Source organism: Mesoplodon mirus (assembly GCF_964341445.2).
Source record: "Mesoplodon mirus genome assembly, chromosome: 4".
Classification (NCBI taxonomy): domain Eukaryota; kingdom Metazoa; phylum Chordata; class Mammalia; order Artiodactyla; family Ziphiidae; genus Mesoplodon; species Mesoplodon mirus.
In genome coordinates, this window is record NC_138979.1 from 111752409 (window position 1) to 111776724 (window position 24316).

General features: G+C 45.0%; 1 protein-coding gene across 3 annotated transcripts in view; it reads left to right on the forward strand.

Moving 5' to 3' along the window:
• Nucleotides 1-24316, forward strand: part of RYR3 (ryanodine receptor 3) — a gene marked incomplete at its 5' end in the record, with an annotated part of 560922 nt that overhangs the window by 402180 nt on the left and 134426 nt on the right. For all 3 annotated transcript variants that reach the window (XM_082617154.1, XM_082617153.1, XM_082617155.1), the window contains 4 exons: nucleotides 16289-16562; nucleotides 18820-18934; nucleotides 20433-20562; nucleotides 21693-21796. In XM_082617154.1, coding sequence (XP_082473280.1) covers nucleotides 16289-16562; nucleotides 18820-18934; nucleotides 20433-20562; nucleotides 21693-21796 — 623 coding nt within the window. The remainder of the gene's footprint in view (nucleotides 1-16288; nucleotides 16563-18819; nucleotides 18935-20432; nucleotides 20563-21692; nucleotides 21797-24316) is intronic.

Consider the following 24316-nt stretch of genomic DNA (forward strand, 5'->3'; position numbering starts at 1 on the left):
GAATTATAAGAGTAGAATAAGGAAGAGTGGAAAGGTAGGGTGGTGTTAGAGCAGAGTGTCTTGAAAAATCCAGCAGTTAAACTGTATTCAGTCTTGGAGTGTGACATGTTACTGTTCCTGTGTATTTTATACTACTTGGCCTTACAGCTGCTGGGGGGAGGCGTTGACATTTACATGGTACCCACTGTGTCCTGAGCATTGTCTTAAGCACTCTGTAAGTATTACCTCATTTAATTCTCACAACGAAAATATGCAGTTGATGGTATTATTCCTGTTTACAGTTGAAGAAACTGAGGTAAAGACAGATTAAATAACTTTCCAGAGTCACACAGGGGTGGCATAAAAATTCAAACCTTTGTCCACCTGAGTCTAATTCCCATCCATATTATTTATATAATAACATTATAGCAATGACTATGAAAGGTTCTTGAGGACTAAATTATTCTTTTATTCAGTAACAGTGAGGTAGGGACTTCCCTGGCGGTCCAGTGGTTAGGACTCCATGCTTCCACTGCCGGGGACCCGGGTTCAGTCCCTGGTCGGGGAACTAAGATGCCGCAAGCTGTGCAGTGTGGTGTGTACACACACACACACACACACACACACACACACACACACACATAAAATTTTAAAAAAATAATGAGGTAGTTTTTTTTTTTTTTTTTTTTTTTTTTGTGATACACGGGCCTCTCACTGTTGTGGCCTCTCCCGTTGTGGAGCACAAGCTCCAGACGCGCAGGCTCAGCAGGCATGGCTCACGGGCCCAGCCGCTCCGCGGCATGTGGGATCCTCCCGGACCGGGGCATGAACCCGCGTCCCCCACATCGGCAGGCGGACTCCCAACCACTGCGCCACCAGGGAAGCCCCTGAGGTAGTTACGAGCACAGGACTCTGGAGTTAGGCTGCCTGGTCTTAAATTCTTGCTCTGCCACTCTCACTGTGAGAGTGAACATGTGACCACGTCTCTGTGCCTCAGTTTTCTCATTGTTACAATGGACATAGTGTTAATGCTTCCCTCGTTTGGTTGACGCGATGATTAAATCAGTAAATGTATGCAAAGTGCTTTAAAGTGTGCCTGGCACAGAGTGAGCACTAATTTCAAACATTTTTTGGCTATTAAAATGTTTGTTGATCACCTGCCATATCTCAGACACTGTATTTAGCACCGGTCAATCTATTTTAGCAAGATAACCATCCAAAGGACTGCAGCGGGGATACATTGGAGGTATGGGGGCCCATTGGGACATCACTGCAGTGCCCTAGATGAGAAGTTCTGAGGACTTCTCAGAACTTGTCCTCTACGAGCAAGTGTGGTGTGGTAGGCAGGATAGTGATCCCACAGATGTCCATATCCCTGGAACCTATATATATGTTAAATGACAAAGGGAAATTTAATTGCAAAAGGAATTAAGGCTGCTTATCAGCTGGCCTTAAAGTAGGGAAATCTCCTCGATTTCTGGAGTGGACCCAAAGTAATCACAAGGGTTCTTAAAAGTGAAAGAAGGTGGCAGACGAGAGTTAGAGGGTTGGGGACATGAGCAGGGCCTGGCTCAAGTCTCCTGGTGGAAGAACCCATGAGCCAAGGAATGCCAGAAGCCTCTAGAAGCTAGAAAAAGCAAGGAAATGGATTCTCCCTTAGGGCCTTCAGAAAGAAATGCACCCTGCCACACCATGATTTTAGCCCAGTCTGGGTTTACCCATATCTGGGTCAGACTTCTCATCTCTAAAACTGTTAAGATAGTAAATTGGTATTGTTTTGCCACCAAGTTTGTGCTGATTTGTCACAGCAGGAAAAAAAATTTAATACAGGTGTTAACAGCAAGAAGTGATCTCAAGGGGTCAGACACATCCTAAAAGTAGGGTTGGCATATCTTGGCCACCAGTTGGAAATAGGAGGCAGAGGAAGGGGTTACAGATGGTCTTTGCATTGCTGATGGGACAGGATGGGTGACTGTGTTAACAGACATGGGGGTGGGGGGAGGCAGACCTTAACTTTTATGTAGCTCCATAGGAGACACAAGAAGATTTTCCACACCTGGTCTCAATCTACTGGCTAGCCCTGCATGGCCGATGAAACAGGCATTGTGAGTCCTAGCTTAGAGATGAGGAAGTGGAGAATCCGAGGCATTCGGTGACTTGCCCGCCGATAGATGGCACAGTAGGGTCAGAACTCATTGTGATCATGCACTGGCTCCCAGTCCAGAGCGCCACAGAGATCCATGCATAACAGGTGTTCTGCCTCTGTTTGATCAGTCGATGTGAGGCCCACCCTCGGAGTAGCTTGCATTCTTGTGATGGAGAAGAGAGTCTGTCAGGAGAGGGAAAAACTACCATCGACTGAGCACCAGCTTTGTGCCAGGTTCTGTGCTAGAACCTGAGTTTTACCTTATCTGAGTTTATCCCACAGCAAACAGCCAGAGATAGTGGCAGCCAGATTCCCACTTTGTACACTAGGCAGCTAAGCCTGAGAGAAGCAAAATAATTTGGACAAGGTTCTTGCAACATGTGAAAAAGAGGCCAAGATGGGAATCAAGCTCTGCATCCAGGGCAGGGACCCTGCTCTTTCAGAACTGTGCAGGGATGCTGGGCGAGGGCGGGAGGGAGAGAAGGGGAGGCCAGGAAAGCACAGACATCAAGGATGCATGGCTGGGAGTTTGCCTCACCGTCAATTTATTCTCCACAGTGAATAAGACATAAAAACTAAAATGAAAGCAATTTGAGTGCTTTCCCAACAGAGTAAAGACAGACACCTCAGGTCCCTGAGTCCTTTGCTGTCCCATCTGTGCTTCATCTTCATTTCAGAGATTTCCCTCCCTAACACCTCAGCAAACATCATCTGTTCTCTCTGTTCTCTTTACCCTGTTGTCATCATCGGTCATTTAATCGCCTGAGTGTTTTTGAGAAAGTGATTATGAGGCTGGTTGACTATTTTAGAAACAACAGACTAATTATCTCCATATGATGGATGAGACCCCAGGAGGCTGCAGAGATGGGCTGGCAGAACCGGCACCGTGAGCCCCACTGGTGCTTTGCGGGGCTGCCTCTAACGGGAGGGGGTGGCCAGCCAGCTGGGGAAACGGTCCTGGGGATGAAGCTGTCTGCTTCACAAGTGGGGATGCTCTGGCCAAGGTAGAAAACCACTGAGGGAGGGAAACAGATTTAGCAGAAATAGCCAACCTCCACGAGACTGTCCCCATATGGCGTGCCCTGAGAGCCAAGGTCCAGGGCAGCCAGGCCAGCGAGACTGGGCAGTTTGTAGGGTCCAGTTGTGCAGAGGTGAGAGGCTCCGTCTCCTGTACAGCACTCACTCCCCCACTGCCTCAGCAGACCCGCTATTTACAAGATCCTTGGTTCGTTTATTAAATTGAAGTGCTTCTTTGCCAACATAAAAAATAAAGTGAGGGGCTTCCCTGGTGGCGCAGTGGTTGAGAGTCCGCCTGCCGATGCAGGGGACGCGGGTTCGTGCCCCAGTCCGGGAAGATCCCACATGCCGCGGAGCGGCTGGGCCCATGAGCCATGGCCGTTGAGCCTGCGTGTCCGGAGCCTGTGCTCCGCAACAGGAGAGGCCACAACAGTGAGAGGCCCGTGTACCCCCCAAAAAATAAAAAATAAAGTGAGGATTAGTCTAACAACGGCCATCTGTGTTGGAGAAACTCAGTTCCTGCCGCATCTGTCCTTTCTATTCTTACATGGTGGTCATGAGGGTTAAGTGATAATTCAGATACAGCATTTAGCAGAGAGTCTGACACACAGGAAGCTCTTAGTAAATATTGGCTACTACTGTTGTGAGAAGTAGAATGTTCTAGAAAGCAGCCTGAACTTTTATCCTTATTCCTCAGCCAAGGAAGCCCGTAGAGAAGGAAACAAGTAGACATGTCCCAAAATTAAATGGAGAGCTGAGATGAACAAGAGCTGGGTGCTTTCTTAGATGTTCAGCTTGCTGCAGAGTCAGGCGGTGGGGCGCTTGCGCATCACATGCCTCTGGGGGTCTGACAGCCAGTGCCTGTTCATTGGGCCCCGTCGTAAACAGAGTGGTTCTTTCTTAGAACAACAATGTCCAGTTGTCTTTGCAGGCTTTGCCTTTCAGGTTTTCAGGGCCTTGTGACCTTGTTCTCAGTGATCTGAATAGTATCCTTGTTCTACTGAAATGAGGCAAAAGTGGCACCAAGTGCACAGCCCGAGACAGAGAGGCACCAAGCAAGTTCAGAGAAATTAGCATGATGAATTTTCCAAATCTCCTTGGAGTGGATGGATTTAACTTTCTCCCTGACCTTTTCTGCTCAGAAGTCTAGGTATTTGGATACTTTGTAACACAGACCAGACGTTCAGCCCGGAGGAAGCTCTGGAGCTCAGAGCACAGAGGGCATGAGACTTTCCCCAGTAAATCTTCCCAACTAAATCTGGAGAGTGTTATTATGCCATCTGACCTCTGACATAGGAAGGGCTCTTTCTCCTCCAGCAATCAGGACAGTCATCAGAAAGGCCATCAAGTTTCCACAGCTCATCTCCTCGATGTAAGTGATTAGCAGTGTGCAGTGATGCTTTGATAATGACCACTTCCTCACCATGGTCAGTAACTGCTGGCATTTTAAGATTTTACTTCCTCAATCTCAGGTTTTACTATTAGTAAGAGCAAGCTGGGTAACATCATGGGTAAGAGCAAGCTGGGTAGCATTAAAAAGCAGTGGTAAAATTCTTGGTGCTCATCAGTTTTACCCAATGAAGCCATAGGCATTCATTCACCATTTTAATAAATTAGAACTACCCTTTCAAGAGCTCAGTGGGTTGGATAGACACAGAATCATAGAATATAAAGCCACAAGTGACTTGACTTCATAGAAGTGAACAGAGACACAGAGAGGTAAAGCATCTTGACCAAAGTCACACAGGCAGAGCGGGAACAAAGTACCCCGCACTCTTGTCACTAGACCACACTCCCATTCATTTTCTTCAACATGGATTTTATATTGTTCACTTCATTTTATTGGTGAAGAATCCAAGGCTCTGAGAGAGTAACTCATGTGCCCAGCTCAGAGTCATTTAGAAAAAGAGCTAAAACTTTATGATTTTCAGGATTTATTTCTGAATCCATTTTGGAGTTCATTAAGAGAACATCTAAGCAGTATAATATAAATTTAAAGCGTTAATAAAGATAACTATTTTTCTGAATTTTATGAAGCTATTGAGAGTAAGCAGCACTAGAATGGTAAAGTAGATGGGTTTAGATTCCAGCAGGCAAGGTTAGAATCCCTGCTTGCTCATTGACTACTTATGACTTTAGGCAAATTTCTGTAACTTCTGTATGTTTCAGTTTTCTTCTCTGTAAAAAAGAGAATAATAATTCCTACTTCACGGGGTAAGGGAAGGGAATATAAGAATTCACTAAAGCAGTGCTCAGTTTAATGTTCTGATACTTAGAAGTTGGTATCCCTCTCAGCTTCTGAAGTGAATATACGAAGCACAGGTCATACGTCAGAACTTCACCTCCACAATGATCATTTCAGAGGCTTTCATCAAAAAAAGAACAGAAAACCCAATTCAGGTAGAGTAGCTGACAAGGGACTTTTTTGACTGGCGTACCTGGAGGTTTAGAGATGGAGCCAGGCCCTGGCTGAGTTAATCCCTTGGCTCTGCTCACGTCCCCAGCCAGCATGGTGGCTGTAGTTCTGGGCCTTACATCCATGCATTACAGTGTCCAAGGGAAAAGCAAGAAAGTTTCTTCTGCACTGATTTTCGAGGCAAGGATCCTGAGATCACCTTCGATTGAAGAACTGGATCATGGGTCAACTTATGAAGCGATGAGTGTGACCTAGAAGCTAACATGTGCTGGTGACTTAGTCAACAGAGCCACCTTTGTAGTGGTGTTGGGTCCTTTCACAGAGGAACATGGGCCATAAGGCAGAAGAGAGGCAGATATCGGTACAAAAGCAGAGTTCTGTTAAGAAGGAAGGATGGTCAAATGGATGCTGGCTCAGTGTCAGGAATATTCATTATGCCATGATGGTCATCACCTTCAGCATCTTTCATATACTCAGCGGGTAGCGTTGAGATGTAGGTATTTCTACCCTTGATGTTCAGAGGGGGAGTAGCGGCCAAAAAGCTGTGTTATGGGAACTAGAGAATGTGCTGTCTGTGATGTGTGTACGTTATCTAATGGGCCATAACGGGTCTATGGTAGGTACTTTCTGCGTTTGATGTTGTTCTCGTTGGACACAAGCTCTGGGCCAGATCCAGAGAGACTTTGCTTTTGTCAGCAACCCTGTCCTTTATTTACTCCAGTTGCCTCATAAAAAATTTAGAAAACCGCCTCTCTCTCAGGTCCCAGTGTCTGTAGTACTTGCTCACTGAGATGCTCCAGTCTGATTTGGAGCTTCAGGAACACAGTCAAATGTCCTCAACCCAGGGCTTCCTATCCATGGAACTATATTAGTTTCCTACTGCTGGTGTAACAAATTACCACAAACTTGGTGGCTTAAAACAACACAAATTTGTTATCACCCAGCTCTGGAGGTCACAAGTCTAAAACGGGTTAGTAGCATCGCAGTCCTCTGGAGAGAATCCGCTTCTTGCCTTTCCCAACTTCAAAAGCCCTCCTGCATTTTTTGGCTGGTGGCCCCTCCAGCAGAGGTACCGGTCCAACCTCTGCTTCTGTCATCACAAGTCCTTCTCTGACTCTAACCCTCCTGCCTCCCTCTTAAAAGGACACTTGTGATTACATGGAGGCCACCCAGATAACCCAGGATAATCTTCCCATCTCAAGATCCTTAACTTAAACACATCTGCAAAGTATCTTTGCCATGTAAGGTAACTTATTCACAGGTTCTGAGAATTTAGAACTCAACATCTTGGCAGGGGTGTAGAGGGGCATTATTCACCCTACCCCAGGGAGGAAGAAAGCAGAGGTCAAAATACACTTGTTCTTTCTACTAGGAATTCATCTACCAACTGTTACGCCTCCAGAGCATTTGCAGCATGCCACAAGCTGACTTTTTAATCACGTAGAATTTAAAAATAAGTATACGTGATTTAGAGACACATAATTGTTTTTCTTTTCCCATTGTAAGTGTGAGCATTATAAATTGCTTTCTAAGTTTAAACTAAGGGCAGTGCCGTTTTGTTTGCGCCTTCTCCACAATGTAATCGGGAACACTTTTTCTTCCAAACTGACTCAGATTTAAGAGCACACCCAAAGAAATGTAACACCAGCATAGGTTTGGAATCTGTAAGCTGCAGGGATTTGCTTTGCCAGTGGCCAACATCTGCTGTCTGATAATAAGCATGCACTCCATTGTTTGATGGCCACTTGGACTGTGGTCTAAATTTAGAGATGAAAAGATTATTTTCAGACCTCGGAAGCCTAAAAATTTAAATCTGCACCGTGAGAATAAATGGCCTTTCTCTTGTTGTAGTTGGCATGGCAAAGCTGGTAATTTGACCATTTAGAAAAGCGTTATACCAAGTATGATGGGTGACTCCCTAGAGAATTTGTTTGCTAGGTTCACAGAATGGTTGGGCTTGAGGTCCTGAGGTCCAGTAGGAGGTTACCAAGTGACAGGAGGAAGGAAATAAACAACTTACCAACAAATGACTACCTGGGCTCCCAAACCGGTGTACTAAGGCTAGCTCTAATTTGAAGACACTCTAATCCTTTCTTCTTATGTGGAATGTCTGACTAGTCGAGAAATTAAGTAGTGAAGTAGCTGTTTTTCTTTTAGGCTACCTTTCAGTCATCAGGTCTCCCTAAACAATACAGTGCCTTAGAAATATTTCCACTCTGAGTTAGCCTGAGCAATCATTTAAAATGCGGTTTCTAGATCATATACTTGATATAGTTGCCTAGATTTGACTATCCCTAATTAGACTAATTACAAAAGTAAGGTGTGAGTCAGAATGTTAATAATTTCATAAGTGAAGCCGTTTATAATCATCAAGGAAACCACATGTACATGTCTAGCATCCCAAAGGCATTCTGTTTCATAGGATTTTTTATCTCTCAACAGAAAAATAAGGGCTTGGTTACATATCTTTCTTTCTTTTTCGATTTTGAAAAGAGCACGCTAGCTTTTTTTAAATCCCATGAGCTGAACCATCCAGTTCACTTGACAAGGCCTTCTTGGAACAGGTAAATTGGTGGATAAAAATCCTAGCACTGCAACCAAGACTGGGGAAGCAATTTTATCACATGGGGTGGAGGTTCTGAGTGGAGCAATTAGGCATGTGTGCACATTATGAGAAAGTAACAGGGGCCAGAACATGATGGCAAACAGTAGATTGACCTCTCCACCTCACCTTTACCTTATTCCCAGAGTCTCGCCCCCTTCAGGAGATGTATTTCTTTTCTTTTCTTTTCTTCTTTTTTTGTAGTTTTAGCAATTTTTTCCCCATTGATTAACAGTGTTGTGTTAGTTTCAGGTGTACAACAAAGTGATTCACTTATACATATACAAGTATCTATTCTTTTTCAGATTCTTTTCCCATATAGGTTATTACAGAATATTGAGTAGAGTTCCCTGTGCTCTACAGTAGGACCTTGTTGGTTATATATTTTAAATATAGCAGTGTGTACATGTCAATCTCAAACTCCCAATCTACCCCTCCCCCCGCCCCGTTCCCATAACCATAGATTTGTTCTCTAAGTACCGAAACAGACTCACAGACATAGAGGTGTGTTTCTTATGAACACCAGAGTGTCTTTAGTCATTAAAGGACAGCATTTCCAAAGATGAATTTAGAAAAACAGCAGAAATGAAATCAATATTTAGTTGTATCTGTCTCTGCTTAAGAGATTCAAATATATCTCGAGAATCGCCTCTGTTTGCTTTGTTGAAAATCCTTCCAAAATTGTCAGCACTCTCCCATTGATACCAGAAAAAAAAAGATAAGTATTTACTATGTGAACTACTTGTGTGAATCATATTTTGAAGGGAAATGGCATTCCAAACCATTGGAATGTCTTTTCTCTCAGATCGTTTTGTATCTCCCTTGGAGGGACCCTCTTAACTTCATGATAGAACTTTTCCCTCCCTTCTTCTTTAGTCTCCATGTAATGTGGACCTATTCTAGAAACATAAAGAACTTTAGATAAAGGACTCATTAGGGAAAAAAGTAAGAAGAGAAGATCTGATCATTTCTCTTCTCTGATTTCTTTTGGGTATATGTATTACAATGGAAGTTGTACCTTCTTATAAGTTGTCTTATGTCTAAATGTCTTAGGCAACACAGTTTCGCCCATTATTTTACACTTTATTTCTTCTTCACATGTATGTATTTAGTTTTCCCAGCTAGGCTGCTGTGGGTAATTACTGTGTCTTGAAATAGTTTCATATAGAGTTCTTTACTCAAAATTGGGCACATAACAGAAATTATCCTTCTATTAATAAGCTTATTTAGGAGGGACACAACTGGAAGTAATTCAGCTACTAAGATGAGGAGAGGCAGAAACAGGTGAGTGACATCTGTCCTGAGGCCTAGATATACATGGCCTCCAGAGCAAAGCCTTCTGGAATTGACAACTGTGGTTTCCAGCGTTAATGAGAGTGAAGTCTTTGCTGAAAGGTAAGCTAATGTTGGGAGCAGAGGTTTAATGCCGCCCTCTGCAGCCTGAAGCCCACCTTTTCTCTGTGCACCCCATTGTACTGGCCGCAGAGCAGGCTGCAGAAGGCCCAGCAACCTCTGTATCAAAGGTACCCGGCCCCCTCCTTGCTCCCAAGGTGACTGATCTTCAACCCAAATGGAAGAGGGAAGCATTTAGGGCCCTTCAAGCTGGCGGGAAGCCCTTTGGTGATGAATGGGTAACGGCTGGGCCCCTTGCCGACTGCCGGGATTCAATTTTCGAGATAATGATTCTTTAATCTTCACTTTAATTCTCAATGTGAGCTGTCTTACTCTTTTTATACTCTCATTTAATCTACCTCCTATCCAGAAACAAACAGAGAACGCTTCCTAAGCTGCACTTTTCAAGGTTCAGGTCTCAGCCACTTGATTAGAATCACATAGCCTAATGGAACAGGGTTTCATCTTAGCTGTAGGGAAAGCTTTGCTTTCCAATCACAGCCATCACCTAACTTAGGCCTTTTATAGAGACCACTGATTCTCTAAATTTTGGTCTTGAGACCCCTTTATGCTCTTAAAAATTACCAAGGATCCCAAAACGCTTTAGTTTATGAGGATTATATCTATCACGTTACACATTTAAAACTGAGTTAGAATTAGAATTGTTTTAAATTCTAATTTATTATCAGTTTTATGAGAAAATGATTATTTGTTAATTCCTTTAAAAATAATAAACCCAATTATGCTTAGTGAAATAAGTCAGAGAAAGACAAATACAGTGTATTATCACTTATATGTGGAATCTTAAAACTAAAACAAACAAATGAATATAGCAAAACAGAAACAAACTGACAGATACAGAGAACAAACTAGTGGTTACCAGTGGGGAGAGGGAAGAGAGGAGGGGATTAAGAGGTACAAACTACTATGATAAAATACATAAGCTGCTGGGCCTCCCTGGTGGCGCAGTGGTTGAGAGTCCGCCTGCCGATGCAGGGGATACGGGTTCGTGCCCCGGTCTGGGAGGATCCCATATGCCGCGGAGCGGCTGGGCCCGTGAGCCATGGCCGCTGGGCCTGCGCATCCGGAGCCTGTGCTCCGCAGCGGGGGAGGCCACAGCAGTGAGAGGCCCGCATACCGCAAAAAAAAAAAAAAAAAAAAAAAATACATAAGCTGCAAGGATATATTGTACAGCACAGGGAATATAGCCAATATCTTTTTTTTTTTTTTTAAGGATGGGGTTTTTTTTGTTATTTATTTATTTATTTTTGGCTGCATTGGGTCTTTGCTGTTGCGTGTGGGCTTTCTCTAGTTGCGGCGAGCGGAGGCTACTCTTCGTTGCAGTGTGCAGGCTTCTCATTATGGTGGCTTATCTTGTTGCAGAGCACGGACTGTAGGTGCATGGGCTTCAGTAGTTGTGGCTCGTGGGCTCTAGAGCACAGGCTCAGTAGTTGTGGCGCACAGGCTTAGTTGCTCCGCGGCATGTGGAATCTTCCCGGACCAGGGCTCGAACCCGTGTCCCCTGCATTGGCAGGCGGATTCTTAACCACTGTGCCACCAGGGAAGCCCGCCAACATCTTATAATAACTTTAAATGGAGTATAATCTATAGAAATATTGAATCACTGTGTTGTACACCTGAAACTAATATATTATAAATCAACTGTACTTCAATAAATAAATTAAATAATAATAAATAGTAAATCCATTACATGTTATATAAAATACTTCTATGAAAAACAACTGAATTTTTAAAAATTAAAAAAATGAGTGACATTGTTTTGCATTTTTATAAATCTGTGTCTGACTTAGAAGAGAGCTAGATTCTGGTTTTTTTTTTTTTTTTTTTGAATTCTTATATCTGGTTAAAGAATTGCCCTCAAACAGATATATAGTTGGAAAGGGAAGGAGTATTTTTAGTAGCCTTTTCAGTTAATTGTAGATATTCTTCTCTGATACTACGTCAAAACTCAGCAATAATAGTTCCTCAAAAGTTAATTTGCTATGTGGGATCTGAAATCATATTAAAGAAATTTTTGTATTTGGATACATAACAATCCATTGGTCTATTCTGCATGTTAAATGGATTCTTTTACCCATGATGCTTTTGTAACATCATGCATTGACCTTTGGGAAATTATTGGTTCACTGAGTTATGCAGAGCTTTCAAATGTTGCCACATTTTATTATAAAATATTTTTAAATCATTCATTAATATCAACAACTTAATCAGAAGAGTCTTTAAGTGCTGGGAAGCTGTCAACTTCACAGTGGCAGATAAACATTTTGCAAAATTCTAGTTTTTACTTGAAAGCTCGAATGATAAACTTGGCAATAGGTACTATCAGTTGTTTTCCTTCAAGTGACAGGCTTCTTTCATTTTTAAGAAAATATCTCTCTGTTACTCAAGAGAGTATTATGGTTAATACTCAAACTATTAACCATAGTTTGTCATTCTTTTAATTAAGATGTCATTCCATGAAATAAGCACCTAGTTTAGCTCATAATAATGACGACAATTGCACAGGTGTTTTTCCTCAGGAAAACCACTGACCTTTGTACAACAGAAGTGCTTTAGGCATGCTTCCCATTTTGTCAGATGGGCTATTAAAAGGATGTATACTCAAGAGTTTATTGTTAATAAAATTAATAATCTTTATATTTCACTCAGAACATTCTTATGAGACACTGGGCGTTGTTCCAGGGATGTGGCAGTAAAGCATAGAGTTTGGTGCTGCTGCCTTGATTTGTGCTAGGTCCCCAGCAGTTTTACCCACTGTTGCTTTTGCACCATCAGTGTTGCTATCCACACAATTAAAAAAGCAAACGACATTTTAGAATTATTATGAAAATACAGTAGGCCTTGCAAACTGCCTGAGGGGTCTGTGGATCACATTTTTATAGCTACTGGCATAGATAGCATAATAGTTACCCTTTATTAAGCCCATGGTATATGCCAGACATGGTTATGTGCATTAATTATTTTAATCCCCAGATGTACAGATACATGGTGAGCCTACCACATTCTAGAAAATGTATTGAGCTTCCCTGGTGGTGCAGTGGTTGAGAATCTGCCTGCCAATGCAGGGGACATGGGTTCGAGCCCTGGTCCGGGAAGATCCCACATGCCGCGGAGCAAATAGGCCTGTGCGCCACAACTACTGAGCCTGTGCTCTAGAGCCCGTGTGCCACAACTACTGAGCCTGCACTCTAGAGCCCGTGAGCCACAACTACTGAAGCCCGCTCACCTAGAGCCCGTGCTCCGCAACAAGAGAAGCCACCGCAGTGAGAAGCCCGCGCACCGTAACGAAGAGTAGCCCCGACTCACCGCAACTAGAGAAAACCCACGTGCAGCAACGAAGACCCAACGAAGCCAAAAACAAATAAATTTATTTTAAAAAAAGAAAAGAAAAGAAAATGTATTCTTTTTAACCTTTCTACCCTGATTACGCTTCTCTGATGCTGGCTCGTGGGAGCTAATTAAAATCTGAGGAATTGTCAACAACATTGCTGCCAGGGGTATAATGCTCCATTTTCTCAGTCCCAGAAGTGTTTAGACCTTTAGAAATTCATGATTCAGTCTACGTTTGCTTGGGGGGTGCTAGGTCTCTAGCATACGTCAGGCCACAAAGTATGCTGTGCTTCTCAGGGTTCTTAAGAATGTTTCCTCCCACCCCCCAATTTGCTTTCTTCTCATAGTTATTCTTTCTCTCACTTTCTGGACCTTGGTCTCACCATTTGAGCCCCTGTCCAACAAGAATGGCCTTAAATGTCATGCCTTTGGCTGAATTACATCTGCCCATCGATACACAATGATGAGTTGCTCTTTCTGTCAGGATCTTGGGGCCACATTTTTTTAACTGAGCATTAGCTTGGTCACACACAGATAATTGTTTATCCTGTTGTCTCATATGTACCTTGAAGGCTGGCCTGGATGAAGAACCTGTGGGGCATTTCCTGCTCCACCCTTTTGGATTAAAGAGCTATTTCCCAGAAACGGACTCACAGACACAGAGAACAGACTTGTGGATGTCAAGGAGGGTTGGGGGGGAGGGTATGATGGATTGGGGGGTTGGGATTAGCAGATACAAACTATTACATAGAGAATGGATAACAGCAAGATCCTACTGTATAGCACAGGGAACTATACTCAGTGTCCTGTGATAAACCATAATGGAAAATAAAACTTTAAAAAAAGACTGTGTATACATATATATGTGTGTGTATACATGTATATATATGTATAACTGAATCACTTTGCTGTATAGCAGAAATTAATACAACATTATAAATCAACTATATTAAAATAAAATAAAATCTTGCCCTTTCCAAAAAAAAAAAAAATAGCTGTTTCCTTTCCCATTTGCCCTCTCATGAGATGTTCTGCTGGCAGTGTTTCATTCTGTAGGCTACAAATGTTGATTTGGATTGATAAGTCAGTGGGTGGCTAAGAGCAAGCCCAAATCCTGAATTAATCTGAAAGGCAGGTTAAGGGAAAGCTAATATTTGCTTGGTTTCATTATGACTCTGTAAAATTCCCTGTTGGAATGGCCCTTGAGCTGATTAACAACTCTGTTGGTTGCTTTTCAAGTGTGGCGGGGACTGTGGTGATGTGTGTTATCTCTGCAAAGAATTTGGTTGTAAGTATTGAGAACTGTAATTCTTTCAGGCCAAATTCAGGCTTAAGAGGGAACTGTACATACAGGACTAGGACTAGATAAAGTTACGTTGCATCCAAGAGTGTCTATGGTTTTGTCCTGCTTTTATTCCTTAGTGTGACTATTAGGTAGGAGAAACAGGAACCTTTACATTTGGCTACTGAGGAAACAAGTTCCTGAGAGGAGCCCAGGCTTAGACCATAAACAACTTTTCTCTCTCAGAGAGTACAGATACTATCTAACCTAACAGATATTAATCAGCAGTCCCTGCCTAGTGAGATCTCTTAGGAACATCTTTTAACTGTGCTTCTCTCTGCCTTGGGTATCCTTTTTAAAGTTTTTCAGCTTATGTCTCCTATCTGAACCTAAAACACCCACAGGGTTGATAGACACAGCGGTAAATTAAATTAATTCATTACATCTAGATCTCTTCTGCAGCTTTGGTAATGAAGTTCTATTTTTATATCCTTATGATGAGCCATTACTGTATGTAGAGCAGATATCTGCCATATTTAGTGATATGGAGTAGAAAACTAGACTGTTAAAGATGGGGCACAGGCTACCGAGAGCACCCATCTGAGTTTATTCCCAGTCATTTCACTGATAGACTATGTGACCTTCATCATCCCCTGAGCTCTGCCTTTATCACTGGGTCTGAATTAACGATCTTGGTGCCATCCATACCTTGCAGGAGTGTGACAGGCAGAGCTGGACTTGGATGAAATTATAAGAGCAGCATTTCTAACTTCTGTTATGGCATCTTCTGGAAATGTGTATGACATGGAGAGGGGTGAGCAGTGCCTTCCCAGACATTCTGGCAGGGTCCCCTATCACTCTGCCCTCCTGCACAGATCTACCTCTCTCTTTTGGTCATCTTCCGACACCAGTGCCCATCAGCACTTCTCAGGGGCCATTCCGTTCAACCTCTGAAGGTCCCAGTGCTGGTTTGAGTCCCACTTCAGCCGTCTTTCCTTTACTTGTGCAGCCAGTGGTGTTTCTGTGCAACCAGCATGAGCCCTGATAAATTTTGAATTCAGAGTCATACTGGTTTCTCTCTTGATGCTTGTGAAATTAGTCCCTGACATAATGTCAGCTGACTCCTGCCAAAGATCCAGGACTGGGTTTCCCTGGTGGCGCAGTGGTTGAGAGTCCGCCTGCCAATGCAGGGGACACGGGTTCGTGCCCCGGTCCAGGAGGATCCCACATGCCGTGGAGTGGCTAGGCCTGTGAGCCATGGCTGCTGAGCCTGCATGTCCAGAGCCTGTGCTCCACAACAGGAGAGGCCACAACAGTGAGAGGCCTGCGTACTGGAAAAAAAAAAAAAAAAAAGATCCAGGACAACGCAGCCAGTTCAGCGGGTGATGGTCAGATGTCCAGTGTTGCAAAGTCTTTGGACCTAATAGAGTGTTCTCAGTCCACTCCTCTCCATCCCCTAATGTATTTTTATGTTTGTGTCATCTCAAATATATTTTAGAGTTCTTGAGTCAATGGCATGGCTTACTCATTTTGTGGTACGTGGTATCTTTAGAACACTTGGAGAATAGCATTTATGGTAGAGAAATTCCAGTGCTTAATAGTGCTTTACTCTAAAGAGGCAGTGACCAATGTCTTCTTAATGTTTTCATCCATCCAGAATCACTCACTCCCCACTCTATCCCATGGTGCTTGCATCCATACCCCCCTGTTAGTGTGTATTACATTATATTATAAAATAAAGATAAAATGTAACTTTTAAGTCAAAATGAAAATGTAAAGAACCAGCTCGTGGCACCCTGAAGGCAAGAAGGCATCTTATTTTGTCTTCTATGTCCAGCATCATTCAAACGTCATTTAATCCAAATAGAATATTTAGGTTTCTCACTTCAAACTGGAGATACTCTTTTCTTATAGTACGGCTCACGGTCCTGCCTTTTGGTAGTATGTTCTACTTCTCTACCTGCCGTACCCCACCCTTAAAAAAAGAATTTTTTAACCCTGCCCAGCTGATGATGTGTGTTATCACTGAATGACGTGGCGGAAGTATGCAGCTCTCCGGAGCCTTGACAGCCTCAGTACTGGTCCTTCATCTTGTCCTTCTAGCGACGCTGAAGGAGCTCATCTCACAGACCATGATCTGCTGGGCCCAGGAGGACCAGATCCAGGATGCAGAGCTGGTTCGGATGATGTTCAGCCTCCTGCGGAGGCAGTACGACAGCATCGGGGAGCTGCTGCAGGCGCTGCGGAGGACCTACACCATCAGCCAGGTCTCCGTGAGCGACACCATCAGCCTGCTGGCTGCCCTGGGCCAGATTCGTTGCCTGCTCAGTGTCCGGATGGGCAAGGAGGAGGAGCTGCTCATGATCAACGGGCTGGGGTAGGTCATTCCCATGAAGGGCAGGTTCTCCAAGAAGCTTCCGGTGGGAGGGCTTCCCTGGTGGCACAGTGGTTGAGAGTCCGCCTGCCGATGAAGGGGACACGGGTTCGTGCCCCGGTCCGGGAAGATCCCACATGCCGCGGAGCGGCTGCGCCCGTGAGCCATGGCCGCTGAGCCTGCGCGTCCGGAGCCTGTGCTCCGCAACGGGAGAGGCCACAACGGTGAGAGGCCCGCGTACCACACACACACACACACAAAAAAAGCTTCCGGTGGGAAAACTGGTTCAACTTGCTACATGGCAGTTCCGGAATCAAATCACATAAAACCTCCGTGTGCCCCCATCCTGACTTCACTCCTCATAGGATTATGTGCTCATTAAATCAGTCACCTTCGATAACCTGAGACCAGACAGTGGGCTACTTGCGATGAAGGGGCACGGCCAGAAGAAGTGGGGAGGAGTCTTGGAGAAAAGCGGATATTTAGTTTGAATCTGATAAAAGTATCCCCAGGGAGGCAATGAAAAAATCCAGAGGAAGGGGCAGTGTGTTCAACCCCACAAGAGAGAAACGTTTTGAGCACTTGAGTTTTTGACTGGAGATCTTCTGAGACTTCCCTGTGAAAAAGTACAGCCCAATTCCTCCCTTTTTTCAGGACTAATGTGGAGTCATTTTGTTCAGTTCTTTGAGACACCTTTCCCCATGGCAGGAGCTTGTGGCTCTTCCTTAGAAGCCACGTCACCAGAAAGATTGCATTTTATTTATTTGTTTATTTTTATTTTCATCATTAAATTTTTTATTTTTAAAGGTTACTTTTCATTTACAGTTATTACAAAATATTGGCTAAATTCCCCGTGTTGTACAATACATCCTTGAGCCTGTCTCACACCCAACAGTTTGTACCTCCCACTGCCCCACCCCTATGTTTCCCCTCCCCCCCTCCCCACTAGTAACCACTAATGTGGTTTCTATATCTGTGGGTCTGCTTCTTTTTTGTTGTATTCACTAGTTTGTTATATTTTTTAGATTCTACATATAAGTGATATCATACAGTATTTGTCTTTCTTTGATTTATTTCGCTTAGCATAATGCCCCCCAAGTCCATCCACGTTCCTGCAAATAGCAAATTTTCATTCTCTTTTATGGCTGATTAGTGTTCCGTTGTATATATATACCACAAGAAAGATCACATTTTAGACATCAAAAAGATGTCCTTTAATTAGGTAGCATAGTTCCCTTTTGCAGATGAGAAAACTGAAGCCCCCAAGGCTCACTGACCAGCCCACAGTTTTACTTGATTAAAATCAAGCACTAGAGCTACAGCCTTCCTGCTGCTGGATCTTCCGTCCTACCACCCTCGAGCCAGCAGAGTAAAGGAACATCACTGAGGCCCAGAACAGGGACTCTGAGGACACCTGCTGGGAGTCAGGGGAAGATGCATTCATTTTTTAAACTCATTTCCAAAGAGGAATCTTATAATAGAGATGAAGAGACTTTTATGGAAAGAGAAAAAAGCCACAGAATTAGCCTCTCCCCCAGCCCTTGCAGTAGACACAGCTGCGCTAAAAACTGATTGTGTCTCCTCTTAACAGCTGCAACCCTTGGGGAAATGGCTATGGCCAGAGAGTAACCACCTGCAAGGGATTCCACAGCCCGGTCATAGGCTGCTTCTGTGTTTTGATTTGCCTGCAGCTTTATTATGTGAATTTATGTTGAATGACTTAAAAATATAATTCCTTTTATGTTTCAGTGTTGATCATTTCATTGATTTTTTAGCACTGCTGTCCAAAAATGTCATTGGTACCTAATACACAATTGCCTTAAGGAAAGGGTACAGCCCTACCATTTGTATAACTCAAGTACATAGAGACATAGATATAAGGACAAGAGAACAGAAAATAGAAGACCCTTAGCACACAGAGGAAGAGAAATCCAGTGATTTGAGCTGTCTCAAAACTATTACAAGCAAAAAAAATCAAGGGACAACTGTTTAATGTTATTAGAAGGAAATATTTCAAAGAAAGAGAGCGCTTAGTAGAAATAAAGGAGCACAAAATATTCCTTTCAGCTAAAGAAAGGCCCTCCACGTATATTCTCACCAACCTAGTGCCTTCTTAGCACCTTTCCAGCACGTCACATGTACATTACTTCACATGTACATTACTTCACCAGAGTATGTTTGTGCATTTGTGTGTTCTCGCCCCTGAATTGTCGTAGCATTGAAATGAGCAAGGGCTGACCTCTCTCTCTGATTACCCTAGAGACATAATGAACAACAAGGTGTTTTACCAGCACCCCAACCTCATGCGAGTCCTCGGCATGCACGAGACAGTCATGGAGGTGATGGTGAACGTGCTGGGTGCAGAGAAATCTCAGGTAATGCTCCGAGGAGAATTTAACCAGAACTTGACCCCTGGGCAGGGACGTGAGGTGACCTCTTCACAGCCACATGGCTGGTGCCTACTGCCTAGTGACTCTTCCCAAGGAGGGGGTGGGGATGAGCACACAGCCAGGAAGGAGCCAAGAGATGGGGTCCAGCCAGTGTAGTTCTTCTCGCTCATTCCACTGGGCTGCTTAGTCTCCTTCCCATCCTCTGCAGCCCCCTGCTCCTTCTGAGATGGAATGCCTCTGGTTCCACTTAGGAGCCTGGTGTGTTTGGTGCTGTGTCAGGAGAAGGCTGTTCTAAAGGAGAACATGATTTTAATAACGATCCTGGCAGTGTTCCCACCGGAGTATGCATGTTTCCTCTCTGAGCCAAGTTCCTGGTGATGTTGGATTTCCTGGCCAGCTCCCCCATAAGGAGCCTGCTGTCAGGGGGAAGCTCCTGTTGCCAAGGGGCAGGGAGTGCTGATAGGGCCCACCTGGGCATGTATCACAATTTGTCTGGGTCCGCTTCAGAGCTAGAGAGCTTCTGAAGGCAGAAGATGGGGTGCGTTTTCAAATATTGGAAATTCCGAAGTGCCTGATCCTAGGAAAGCAGTTCCACCGGTATTGACAGGTGAGGGCTGTGAGGTGAGAACAGGAGCCAAGCTTACCTTCCTCCTCACTTCCTTCCTTCTGGTCTCTTTTGAAAGTGGACTCTCTCCAGAAGATCCCTGAGCAAATGTCTGGATGCCTCAGCAGGCAGGCAGACTGGAGCTTTCAGAACCTCCATCATTCTAAAGGCAGAAATTAAGGGCTTTCTAGGGTCCTGAGCCAACACTGATACCATTTATTGAGCATGATTGATCAGACAGAAGATGTGGCCAAGTCCTGGAGATGCTAATTACTTTGTTAAGCAGAGAAGCCAAGCACTGTAGATGGTAATAGAAGTTGGCATCACAGTGCCAAATTGTAAGAATCATATTACGAGTACTGTAAGAGCCCATAGGACAGTAGTTATCAAGGACAGAAGTAATTGGGGAAGGCTCACAGTCTGAGACGGTGATGCTTTTGGGACTTCTACAACTGTAGGAGCCCGTCTTTACCCAGAAGACTCAGGTTTGATAATAGTTTTGGGTCTTGTTTGTCTGTGACCACCCATCTCCCTTTCTGTCTACTCCCTTCCTAGTTAGAATGGTCTGATGTAGGGTTGTACAGTTTCTCATGACATGTAAGGACGACTGGGATTCTGGTTTGACATCTATTTTCTTTGAAAGAAAGATACTTCAGGAATTATAATTAGCTCTCAGTATTTTTAGAAGCCTCTTTTAGGTGTGTATTCTCTGTCCCTCCTATGAATCAGTCTTGGAACCATCTGGAAGTAAGGAGAAAATTCATTTTCCAAACTGTTGGCAGCTTGCAAGACTTCACCCTAAGACTCTTTGAAGTCAACCTTTTCAGAAAGGCCTCGTGATAGATTCTTCTCCCTGACACTTTCTACTTCTCCCTGCAGATTGCCTTTCCAAAGATGGTTGCTAGCTGTTGCCGCTTCCTGTGCTATTTCTGTCGAATTAGCCGACAAAATCAGAAGGCCATGTTTGAGCATCTCAGTTACCTGCTGGAGAATAGCAGTGTTGGCCTAGGTAGGTCACATTATAACGTTTGCTGTTGGCTCAGAGGTTACCCTCCCCCTGCTGACCACTTAGGCAATAAAGGGAAAGAAGTCACGTGCATGCTATGGTAGTTTTAAATATAAGAAGGAAACCTGTCTGATCTAAAAACAGGTGAGATGATAATAATACCACGTCTCTGCTCTTGTTGGAGAGCGTTGGTGACAGATTTGTGTCAGCATAGTCACAGTTTGACTCCTCTCTCTGGAGACCAGTGGCTCATGGTATAGGAAATGCTGCCTGAGACTGGATGTAGTCTGGAGATACAGCACCTCCCAGCCCATTCAACTGACCAGGGAGCAGTGCTAACGAGACCAAGGTCATGGATCCAATCCCCTCTTGGGCTGCATGCCTGTCCCATCAGCCAACCAGCCAGTGCTTTCATAGCTGCAAGGCAGACGGGCCAGGAGCAACTATGGACAAAGAGTGTAAATCCATCACCACTGCTAGAAAACCAACGCATGCACATGCCTCACTCACTGTTGTGTATGTAAACCAAATGAATTTGTGGAAGACTCAAATACACACACGACGTGCACGTGAAATCTGAAATCTCAGTTTTCCTGTTTATCAAATGCAACCATACACTGACCAACCTTTTTATAAAATGCCACCTGAACTTTTTCTCAGTTCTAGCCTAAGAACCAAACAAAGGAAACGAAAGACAACGTTGGTGACCTGATTTAACTGTAAGAGCTAATGCTGTTTGAGGCTATTTTTAAACTCTAGGTGGTGACCCCAGAAATGGCCAAGTTATGTGAGCTTAGTTGATCAAGTGACATCTGAGACTTCTGAATGATCACCAAATGGGGGCCCAAGAACTTCCATGTTAGAAAAGCACTTGAAAATACATGGTCCCAGCTGATCCTATGAACTGATTTTCTAACTTAAGCTATATTCACAATCAGTAATGAGTGTGGGGAGGAAAGATAGCAAATAGAGTTGTTCTTAAATTGGGTGGGCAGCCCCCCTCGGAGGACAGCGATGTGACCCAGGTTTTGTGTTTGCTGCCCTCTCCTGGCAATTACTGTGCACTGCAACCTCAGCTCAGCGCTAGATGGTCTCTTTCTCCCTTTCTTTCTCCTTCTCTCCTCCTTCCTCAGCCTCCCCATCCATGAGAGGATCCACCCCGCTGGACGTGGCTGCTTCCTCTGTGATGGACAACAACGAGTTAGCGCTGAGCTTAGAGGAACCAGACCTCGAGAAGGTAACTGGCCCTGGGGAGGCACTGTGCTTGCTCCCCACTGCCTACAGCACAGCCAGGCCAAGGAAAAGCAGACGGAAGTCTGGGTCTCCGTCAGAACCTCTTTAGCGTGTGACAAAAATATGGGGGGGCTTCCCTGGTGGCGCAGTGGTTGAGAGTCTGCCTGCCGATGCAGGGGACATGGGTTCGTGCCCCGGTCCGGGAAGATCCCACATGCCGTGGAGCGGCTGGGCCGGTGAGCCGTGGCCACTGAGCCTGCGCGTCTGGAGCCTGTGCTCCGCAACGGGAGAGGCCACAACCGTGAGAGGCCCGCGTACCGCAAAAAAAAAAAAAAATTATGGGGGGATGTGAGTCACTGGCAGCTGTGTGATAATTAGGACCAAGCATCTCCTGTGGTCTGGGCTCACCAACTCCACAGACATGGACATGTGGGCATGTGTGTTCTTTGTGTGTGAAGGCCCAGCCTCACTGGTCTTCATGGGCCCACCAGAGACCTGTGGTTCCTAATAAAGTTCTGTGTCATCGAATTTACATGTTTATGCACTAAAGAAAGTGACATGGCAGAAAACGGTATAATTACTATAAAGATAAAGAGGGCCCACACATGGCCTCTCCGTGGACAGAGGAGACGAAACTGAGCTACCCCACGTCGTCGGGACTGTGAAGTGCACTCCTGGTGGGGGTCAGGCCGCCTCTCCTCCATCATTTCCCTGTCCCGTCTTGGGACTGTTTCCTTGACTAGACAGCTGACGGCTGAGATTGGCAGTGAACTTCCCGAGTGCGGAGAGGAGCAATCTAGTAGGGGGACAAGGAGAAGATCGTCCACTGCGTGGTGGGTTTGGGAGCACCTAGGAGTGGGCCCCTGACCCTGACAAGGGGATTAGAAAGGGCCCTCAGCAAAGAGATGACCCCCAGCGTGGGCAGAAGCTACTCGGTCACATCGCGGGGAAGCGCATGCCAGGCATGTCTGAAGTTCAGAGAGGAGAGCGTGGCGTGCTTGAACTTTGGAAAGCCGGGTGTGACCAGAGCACAGAGTGCTTGGGGGGAGCCGTGAGGAGGGCGAGCAGAAAGGAATGGGCGTTATGCTGCCACTGCTGCTAATAACAGAAGTCCACGCTCCTCCGGAATCACTGTGTGCCATGCCCCACTCGGAATGAACTCACATGACCCTCAGGACAAGCCTTTTTATTGTTGCCCTAGTTATAGGAGAGGAAACTGAGGCATAGAGAGATTAGGGAACATCCTCAGTGTCGTGGGGTTTGTAAGTGTCAGAGCCAGGGGTCAAAAGCACTGGGCTCCAGAGGCTGTGCTCTTACCTATGATATTATGGGACCTCCCTGTAGAGCCTGGAGCCACGGAAACCACCGGAGGGCTTCAAGGAGAGGAGCAACACAACGCCGTTTATATGTTAGAAAACACTTCCTGGTTTCAATAAGAAGAACCGACTGGAACAGAAACAAGACAACCCCCCTGCCCCCATACACACAGGGACTCAGGAGCTGTGCACCCAGCAGCATGATATGTGATAGCTGTTCTATAAACGCCCTGGGTATTCCTGGTCTCTGCCTCTGGTGGGACAGACTTCAGTCAAGCTCAGCTCTTCATACATTTAGACAGCAATAAATATCACGGTTTTTGCTTGGGTGATGTGATGATAACTGACACCTGTATTTAAAAGCAGCTAACGGTTCTCTTTTGACAAGACAGTGCCACAAGGCTCAGTGCCCAGCATCCCACCGTCAGCCTCGTTCACCTGTTCAGTTGATACTGCTCGACAAGGACCACAAGCCTCCCTCAGAAGATGCAAGATATGTTGAGTGGAGGCCAGGAGGCGGGGAGAGGGGAGAAAGGGGACCCAGGGAAATCTGTAGAGGAGGATGATGGGATCGCTGCCTCCTTTTCAGGTGGTTCTTGTGGCTCAGCACAGTGCGCAAACTTTACTCAGACCAGTGTCAGGAAATGCCCCAAGTGTGGTCCCTGGGGGAGAGGCAAAGGACCAGTAAATGCTGCCATTCCATTCCACCCTTCTATGTATCACAACAGGAATCAGGCCTGCGATTGAACAGCAACCACACATACACACACACATGCACACACACGAGCACTTATTTTTGTGGCCAGTGAAATGCCCTGCACCTGTAACCCTGAAAACTCTGCCTAATTCCTGCTTTTATTAATGCTTTTCTGGACTTTATTTATTTATTTATGGCTGCATCGGGGCTTCGTTGCTGTGCACGGGCTTTCTCTAGTTGCGGCGAGTGGGGGCTACTCTTCGTAGCAGTGCACGGGCCTCTCGTTGTGGTGGCTTCTCTTGTTGTGGAGCACAGGCACTAGGGCGCACAGGCTTCAGTAGTTGTGGCACGTGAGCTCAGTAGTTGTGGCTCACAGGCTCTAGAGTGCAGGCTCGGTAGTTGTGGCGCACAGGCTCAGTAGTTGTAGCTCACGGGCTCTAGAGTGCAGGCTCAGTAGTTGTGGCACACGGGCTTAGTTGCTCCGTGGCATGTGGGATCTTCCTGGACCAGG